Source organism: Fusarium redolens (assembly GCF_020744475.1).
Source record: "Fusarium redolens strain MPI-CAGE-AT-0023 chromosome Unknown BKA55scaffold_2, whole genome shotgun sequence".
In the NCBI taxonomy this organism is placed as follows: Eukaryota; Fungi; Ascomycota; class Sordariomycetes; order Hypocreales; family Nectriaceae; genus Fusarium; species Fusarium redolens.
Genome location: NW_025763665.1, coordinates 2,217,836 through 2,226,386, shown reverse-complemented (window position 1 = coordinate 2,226,386; position 8,551 = coordinate 2,217,836). Strand labels below are relative to the sequence as shown.

Below are 8,551 nucleotides of genomic sequence, written 5' to 3'. Positions count from 1 at the left end.
TGCGCATGGTTGTCTTCCTAGGTACATGACAAGTTCCTGTCACGTTTCTCCCACGTGGCTAACTGCCTGCTGTGCTCCCCGCCCGGGGTTATTCCAGAAACAAACTAGCCAAGATCAGTTGAGCTTTTTGACTGGTCTAAATACTCTTCCATGGACTTTTGAGCCTGACCACCTGCTGTGAATAGGTGCGAACTGCGGGATGATATGAGCTGAAATAATTCGCGTCGATCTCCCGAAACCAGTCAGCATTTCTTTTCTTTTCTTGTCTTGCCAGACGCACACGATAGCGGGTAAATCAATCTCGATCATTTACGGCACATGAAATATTAGCTGCGAATCACTCCTCAGTTTATGCACGACCACAGGGTCAATCCATGCTGGAAAAGCCTCACAATTGTATCAAACTTAAAATATGACAACAGTCTTAACGAGAATCACAAAATATTATGTTTTATGACCCGCCCTGCTTTCACTCGCCTAAAAGGCGAAGCGCAATGTTCTACGTTGTATTGCAGTCGTCAACGTCGCTTCGCCCAGAACAGCCGTTGGGATTAGCAGTGCCGCAGAGGCTATATGTGCCGTATTATATATTTTGACTGCAGGGACATTGAAACTATTGATTCGGACCCATCAGGTGTTTCTTGCACGGTACCGTACATACCGCCAAGGTGCCTTCGGAAGCGAGTGACCGGGCGTAGGCCCTGCGGGAGCTGTGATGGGTGACCGGTAAGAAGCAAACATAAATGATGCCATATCGTGCAACTTGAAAGCAGCTAATTCACATTCCATGTAGTATCGACTACGCTCTTGTTACGCAGTGGCTCCCATCGTTGCTGTCGAAACTTAACACCTGCAGTCACCATATTTCTGACCTTTAACGTTTCATCCCTTCTTCCCCGGCAGGGACGCTACTTGAGCATATCTCCCAATTCTGAAGGAGCAGACATGGACCAGGGCCTTTAAACAAAGTGCCTCGAGCGTTTCGGTCGGACGTGGTGTTTCCACTGAAGATGTTCCATTTTACTCCACTCTGGTGCGGAGAGTCAACTCATTTGGAGTGCCTGAGACTTGATTGAATCGTTTCTTTTCATGTCTTAGATGCAGCCCACTCGCCAGGTACTGGGTTCGGATGACAGGACGAGATGCTAAGCTGGTTCCTCGACAGCCTCCCGACATAACCTCAATCTGGTTCGGAATGGCCAGTGTCTCAATGCAGTCAGCGTGCCTGTATTGAGTTAGTGTAAACGGTACCGCAGCGGGCGCTATAGAACTTCTCTATTATACCTACTTTGAAGGTCTACGCTATGTTCAATGTCGATGCCAATGTATCAGTCGTATCGAGTGCTACAGATGTCGCGTACCTCGCATATCCAAAATCTCGCTTGCCGATCCAAATACTTTACGCAAATCGGGCAGTAATAACAGTGGGTAACTGAGCACAAGCATGCCCAGACATTTCCAACTTATGTCGATCTAAAGAATACGCCGTATCTATGTAGTCCAGACGTAGATTGTGGCATAGCCTCTCTGCACCTTATCGGCCAAGCTGCTCAAGTGTGCACACGTTAGAGTTTAATGAATAATATGGGTTTGATGCGGCCCTAGCTTCGGCTTGCAGGTCGCGTCTTGAGACTCATACATACTCTGGTCATGGTCCAGGGCATTAGGCTTTTCAAGGCAAATGGTATCACACGATGAATGGGGCTCGATTTTGTGACAATAACTGTTGGTGATAGTACGGATATCTGTTTCGCCGAGCAAAGTGGTCTTCAAGTATGTATATAACTGTAACGTAAAACTCTCCACGACATGGTAAAGATCACTATACGTTTCTAAACTATAGCTTATCTTGTTGATGGACGCGTCGTAACTACTACCAAGGATATCTGAACGAATTGCTGTCTGAACAAGATGTTTGTAGTGTTTTGAGCATAACAGCTCTTAGATGATATTATGGTATTGAACTGACATGGGCAAAGAACTGACACTTGGTTGTTCTTCTACCTGACGAAGAAACCAGACCGTTGCTTCGTGACACTCCGGTTTCTCTTCAAGAGAATATCTTTAGAGCTCTTTGCATGCTTCTTCAACTTAGGTGTCATTCTCTCATCCGTCTTGTTGGCAACGCGGTAGACAGTTGAGCCTACCCGCTCATCCTTAGGTCCCCTTTCCTGACGGGCAAGGCTTCTTTCCACAGTGGCAACACGACGTTTCCTTGGACGCTCCTCTGGTTGATCATCAACCCCGTCGGCCTCGTCCTCACTGGAATCTGTCAAAAACTCGGCGGGTAACAGGTTGGCCGCTTTCTCTGTTTTGCTTTGTTGGATGAGCGACTGAGCAGGCTCCTCTTTGACGGAAACTTCTTCATTTCCCTCAGCCTTCTCTTGCTCCTCCAATTTCTTGCGTTCTTCAGCTTGCTGCTTGAAGAAATCATCGCGTTCCCGACGCTTGCGCTTCTGTGCAGCAGCCTCCCTGAGCGTAGGTTAGGAATTTCAGAACATGAAATGATAGGACCGGCGAAACTCACTCCTGGGCTGCTTTCTGAGCTGCTTGGTTGGATTTCTTGATATCAGACGCCACCTTGGAAGTTGATACGGCCTCGGGCGCTTCATCGTCGCTGTCGTCTTCCTCGTCTTCCTCCTCTACCGGCACAGCAGGTTTTGAAACCACAATAGGAGCAGGCGCCGAGTTATCATTGTCATCATCTCCAAAAACCACCTTGGTACCCTTTGATTCCGTTAAAGTTGGCTTCGCACCGTCACTGGAGTCACCGTCCTTGGCTCTTACAGGCAGCTTGCGTTTTTCTTCTGACGTCGTTTTGTCAACAGATGTATCTTTTGTTGTACTTTGGTTGTAGTTTCTCTTGCGCGTTTGAGGTGCCATCTTCGAGTATTTGTAGCTGATGAACAGCTTGTGGTGAATGGGAAGAATGGGCTTAAGAAAGCTGGCTCAGGATGCTGATGCTTTTCGGCCGCTGAACAATAAAATGCCAGAAATCAAGATAAGACGGGGATTCTGAGACTTCAAGATTTTCAATCAAAGTATGAGACTAGCACACTGAGCTGGATCTGGTTGTGAAATGTTGTTGATTAAGCTCTTCAAGATGTATGAAAAATTCAGCTTGAGATGGTTTTTTTTGGCAGGCAATTCTCCAACGCAAGATATGATTGGCACACTGGCTGATATGGCGCCCCACATATCAAGTCGTGGCTGATTCTCACCTCAACTTCTACATGCGACTACTGGTGAGAAGGATTCGTTAGCCAGACTATCTCTCCTTTAAGTTTTCAAAATATGTCGACTGCAAAACTTCATCTAAAACCTCGTAATGTTTCCCAATTGTTGCGTGGTGGCCTTACATTACTACTCGCGCCAGTCGCAGAATCATGTCCTCATCATGCTGCCCTGAGCACCATGAGGGCAACCAGTTCCAATGGGTATCAGACTCGCTCATATGCTACCCCCAAAGGCGCAAGGAAACCTCTTCGTCCACCTCCCCGGGCACCAAAATTTGTTAATGCTCAGCCAAGCTCCAGCCTCCAGACTGACTTCGACCTCAATCAAATCTCATCTAGGGACTTCGAACTGGCTATGCGAGCGTCCGGGAATCAAGTTGGTACTCTCAGACCAGAAGAATATTACGAGTATGCATCGAAGTTTTCAAATGCCATAAAAAAAGGAGCACATCCTTCTCGTGTCAACCTCTGGGGTAAGTTTCCGTCGGTAGAGCATTCATAGGCCCACTAACAACGTGTAGAGAACGAAATCCCAGTAGAGGTTGCACACGAGATGGCGTGCTTATTGTGGTTGCTTAGGAGGACGAAAGCCCATAGTTCATTCTCGATGGCAATATGGGCTTCAGCTTCAGCACTCAACTACAACCCTGCCATCGTCTCTCTTGTGAGCCAGCTTCTCGCCGGTGGATCATGGCGGAAAACAACTGCGTTCGCGGAAGTCGAGAACCGCTTCATGAAGCTCGTAGCTGAAGCGAAGAACTGCAATGCCCTTACAGTCTATGGCGAATATATGTTCCAAGATGGAAAGTATGACCAAGCCGTGGTCCTGTTAAAGCAAGCCCTCAGCGTTGACGATGGCGTCTTTGAATGGAAGCGGAAGTGCCTGACATGTCTCGCAAAGTCTTATGTCAAGCTTGGGAAAGTGGGTGAGGCAAAGAAGACACTTGAGTTGCTGGAAGACTCAGAATCAGACGCCGAGCTTGACCAGTTGCTTCGAGCAAGTGATGCTGAGATGGCACGTCAACATATGTACACAGATGCAGTCAAGGGCAGGCATGATTTGTATCGACAGCTTGCCGAGGTGGAATTCGAGAGAGAAACAAAGGAGACAGATGCCGAGCTGAAGAAGAATTACCATCTATGGGGTTTGGAGTGGTCGAGACTGGCAGACCCCGGTGTAAAGTTTTAATGATGTGGAAGTAGACCATGATAAGACTTGGAGGTGCCCCCAGCCTTGCAAGGTGACACTATGTTTATATCCGACTAACAATTTAAGTGCCTCTATAGTGTATAGTATTGAACTGACGGTACTGCCATAAATAACCCTTCTGTTTGATATAACCTAGACAGCGTCGATGCTCACGTCTTCTGCTTTTTTGTGGTATTCTCGTTGCTGTGCCGTCTACCGCTCCGTTTACCCATTGCTCCATCCCCATTTTCGATAGAATCTATTCCCTCTCCTTTCTCCTTTGCCTCGTTATCCTCCCGATCCCCTCCATCGTCTGCATAATCAGCGTGCTCACCATTATCACTCTCAATATAGCCTTGAATCTCCCCACGGCCAGTCGGAAAGAGTTTGCGCCAGGTTCCATCAAGCGCCTGGCCATCATTCCCATGAAGACCAACCTGATATGCAGTTTTCATAGCAGAGATGCACACGTCACGTCTTTTTGCGAAGTCAAACATTGGTTTTGGATATGTTCCCTCCTCCATACTGTTCAACCCGTCGCCCGTTATGCGGACACCTGCCTTTTTCTGATCCGAAAGAGGGGCTTTCCACGGCTCGTAGATGTACTTGGAGTCCATGTTCTTGAGCTCTGGCACATAACGACGGATGAAATTTCCTTCTTTGTCCCACTTCTGACCAAAGGCTATCGGGCTATAGCAACGGAAGTACTGAGAAAAGAAGGCTGTACAAGACAGCCACTGCCAGTTGCCAGCGTTACATGCTGGCTCATGGTCTAGGAGCCATTCCTCGAAGACCTCGCAACCTCGCTCCCAGTCGATATAGCAACCGCCCCTTGTCAAAAAGCAGGCAACCGCATGTCGTCCCAGGTGGTGTATCCAGCCTTCATCTTTTAGCTGTCTCATCAAAGCATCTATCCAGGGGAACCCGGTCATTCCAACTCTCCATCTTCTAAACCAGATCTCTGCCTCCTCAGAGTCAATGTGATGCTCTCCGGTGATGAGTCCCGTTTCCGAATTTCTCTTGGAAGGCAAGTGCCAGGGGATGAAACGACAATACGGATTGTTTGCCGTCTGCGAGAAGACATAACCCAAAGCAGCTTGAGCGGCGAAGTACATGTCTCTGAAGAGCAGTTGGCCAATAAGACTTTCTGGAGGGGTTGAAGCACCCTTTCCATAGGAATCAATGATTTCCCGGATTCGCCAATAGAACAAACGCACAGAAAGCGCCCCGAAGTGCAAAAATGGCGATAGGAGAGTGGTAGCTTGTGGCTCGAATTGAGCTGGATTGGTTTTGGGTTTCTGGAAAGTTGCAGTGTATTTCTTGTCTGCAATTAGCTTGTCGAGTTCTTTCAACGCTCGCGTTTCTCCTCCACGATGGGGTGTGGTCGCAGGTGGGAAGCCCAGTTCTTCCATTGTTTCAATTGCAAAGTCATCGTTTGGCCCCGCTATCTTGGTGTATGCTTTATCTCCTTCTGTTCGAAATCCTGCATTGAAATCTGGCTTGGTATTCGGTTCGTCCTGCTCAAAGTTGACGGGCATGTCTCCTGGATCCGGAAGATGCTTGGGAGCAGGAATAGGTTTCCGGATCTCACCAAGCTTACTCCCTGCAGTTTGAAGCTGCGTGATGGACATTGTTGGCTTTCCGCCATGCTTCTCGACTATCTGGTCACTATCCCACAACGTCCTGCCCGAACGGACAAGTACTTCGACACCGGCATCTTTAGCCGCCTGGGCGACAACGCTATCTCTCTCGCGACCATAACTGTCTGTGTCTTTTTCGAAGACCAAGTGAGTGACCTTCCATGCCTTGAAGAGCTTGGGAAATAGAGTTTGTGGCGCTTCTCTGAGAACAAAGAGTTTTGACTTGGGGTTCGCCTGTGTAATAGATCTGGAGAGGTCATTCTGGCAATCCAGGCTTTTCTTCGTCAGAATAACTGCACATCAAGGAGCAACGTTTTTTTCTTTTTCTTTTTCTTACAGAAACTGCCATCTATTAAGGCCTCCTCTCGCTCGGTAGACGTAATGAGGATCCCAAGTAAAGATGGGCCAAAGAACTGCTGGGTCAAGGTCTAAAGCCGCTTTGAGAGCAGGTGAATCGTGAAGTCGCAAATCTGTTCGGAACCAATAGATTACACGAGGTTTTCCCATCTTCAAATTTTGATGTAATACTGTCGTAATACGAAGTCGAGATCATTGAGGAGTCGGGCATATCACTTTCAGATGTATTTTCCTAGTTGAAAAGTCATGATGTCAACACTCGTCAGAACCCAGCCACCAGATTTATGGCTAGTCAGCCAGTGTCTTGGACAATGAGAAAGGGTATGTTGACTACATATGACGGGAACTTTGTCTATCCGTACGTTCAGTTTGTTTACTAGCGCAAGTTACATAATGCTTTGTCAAGTCCTTCTAAATAGAGTCTTGTAATTATGATGCTCTTGCAGCATCTTGGAGGTAAGAAACATAAGATCAATAATAAAAGATACTGAGGTAATTTTTTAGATAAACTTATGCATTTTCACAATAATTTTAAGAGGCTTTTAATTACCTACGTAGTTATTGTTCGGCTCCTTAGGAGGAGATCTTCAGCCTTTTCGCTTTCCAAGAAATACCTATATCAAATCTAACGTTTCTATTAAGCTTTGAACTTAATTGCCTATCGAGATGGTAATTGATTGATTGTATCTTGTCAAGCAGGCAGGAGTGGAATTGATGAACAACAGTCCCGAATCAGACAACGAGCATATGCAAAGTCGGCCACTCCGCCGTCAGACTTAGTCTTGGATGAGCGGCTCTTCTCGTGATACTACAGCATGACTACATGGATATTATCGGAAAAATAAGACCATGAGACATACACAGTGAGACATCAGCCGGACCTACAATGACCTCTCCAGTGTATGAGTTTGGTTTACCAATAGTCTCGCCAATAGTTTGCCTTCGGTGAGTCTCAAGACCATTCTAGGTGGAACATGCATTTTGAGATCATGGTTGAGCATTCATTCGCTGAAGAACGAGCCCATCCACTTCTCCAGTGAGTCGCCGCGGCAGCCGTAATTCAGCACATGGGAAATCTTGTTCTGGTTCTGTTATTCAGTTGCTCCTGTTAAGGTGTTTTCAACAGTAGCCGAGACATAACTGTCTCATCCCTGGTCCCCCAAATCTCACTTATACCATGTCTCACTTGCAGCACAATCAGCCGCGCATTCACGGGAGACAATAAGATGCGATCCGGCTCAAGCATGGAGCGACTATGATGGCTTATTGGATAAGTTCGCTCCCCTGTAGTAGTCTGAATAACAACTGATTTGGACAATCTACCTAATGTAAGAGATGAGGGTTTCCGGGACTCTGTTTATCCCTTTTCTATGGAGATCTTCTCTATTAGAAAACATTTCATAAGCCAGAAAGAAGGCCTTTCTTGGTAAGTTTAATGAAAGACGACTATTATACGCTATTAGCGCGTAGCTTTTGAACAAGTTAGTAGGCAACGGATCTGGGAGTGTGCATCTGTGGGTCTTACACATGCAGTTGATATTTAAAATAGCATTCATTTCCCATAACAGCAAAAAGGTCACTGCTGAGTGCGATGTGGCTCAACTTATCATATTGACGTATCTGGAGAGGGCTCCATCGACTATTGAGAATGGCGGCAATAGACAATGCAGCCACATGTAAGCGATATCATTTGCATCCACATGAAAGTCATCGTTTTGTCAAAATGTATGTTAATCTGATAAGTCAACTGCAGATCTCCCCGCATGTTGAAGGTGGAGACACAAACTAAACAAAACGGCACAAACTAAACAAATAAATAATAAACAAACAAACAAACAAGTAATCAGTAGTTGTTGAGTCCTTTTGCAGTACACACTAGTCTAACGCTTTAGTCTACTGGTCCAGGCTATTAATTCTCCCGTGGTTAGCATAGTGGGGGAGTTCGGCGCCAATATAATTTCTACTAAGGATGAGACTACGACAACATCTTGCTTCAAGCCATAAATAAGACCGAAAGAGTCGTCGTTTAACACGAAGTCCAATGTTATACAGCATATGACGTGATCAAATTACTGTACAGGTCTTGTACCGAGGATCCATTGATAAGAAGCTCGTCATTGGCCAATGGA

General features: G+C 46.4%; 3 protein-coding genes across 3 annotated transcripts; 1 reads left to right on the top strand and 2 right to left on the bottom strand.

Annotated features, from left to right (window-relative positions):
- Positions 1-1,584: 1,584 nt before the first annotated feature.
- Positions 1,585-3,112, bottom strand: BKA55DRAFT_555267 (uncharacterized protein). Its single transcript, XM_046191630.1, has 2 exons — positions 2,528-3,112; positions 1,585-2,472 (listed from the first exon to the last, which is right to left on the bottom strand). The coding sequence occupies exons 1-2, from the start codon at positions 2,881-2,883 to the stop codon at positions 2,001-2,003; spliced, it is 828 nt and encodes a 275-aa protein (XP_046055162.1). The 5' UTR covers positions 2,884-3,112; the 3' UTR covers positions 1,585-2,000.
- Positions 3,113-3,294: 182 nt separating this feature from the next.
- Positions 3,295-4,425, top strand: BKA55DRAFT_534123 (uncharacterized protein; the record flags this gene model as incomplete). Its single annotated transcript, XM_046189560.1, has 2 exons — positions 3,295-3,709; positions 3,758-4,425. 2 exons carry the CDS (start codon positions 3,295-3,297, stop codon positions 4,423-4,425), a joined length of 1,083 nt encoding a protein of 360 aa, XP_046055161.1.
- An 85-nt stretch (positions 4,426-4,510) lies between these two features.
- On the bottom strand, positions 4,511-6,802 carry BKA55DRAFT_174895 (FAD binding domain of DNA photolyase-domain-containing protein). Its single transcript, XM_046185022.1, has 2 exons — positions 6,403-6,802; positions 4,511-6,339 (listed from the first exon to the last, which is right to left on the bottom strand). Exons 1-2 carry the CDS (start codon positions 6,570-6,572, stop codon positions 4,596-4,598), a joined length of 1,914 nt encoding a protein of 637 aa, XP_046055160.1. The 5' UTR covers positions 6,573-6,802; the 3' UTR covers positions 4,511-4,595.
- Between the last annotated feature and the right edge of the window lie 1,749 nt (positions 6,803-8,551).

Coding starts and splice junctions, on each gene's coding strand:
- BKA55DRAFT_555267 (XM_046191630.1), bottom strand. CDS start 2,883: ATGGCACCTCAAACGCGCAAGAGAAACTACAACCAAAGTACAACAAAA. Junction 2,473..2,527: donor GCTCAGAAAGCAGCCCAGGA/GTGAGTTTCGCC, acceptor ACCTACGCTCAG/GGAGGCTGCTGCACAGAAGC.
- BKA55DRAFT_174895 (XM_046185022.1), bottom strand. CDS start 6,572: ATGGGAAAACCTCGTGTAATCTATTGGTTCCGAACAGATTTGCGACTT. Junction 6,340..6,402: donor CTTAATAGATGGCAGTTTCT/GTAAGAAAAAGA, acceptor GACGAAGAAAAG/CCTGGATTGCCAGAATGACC.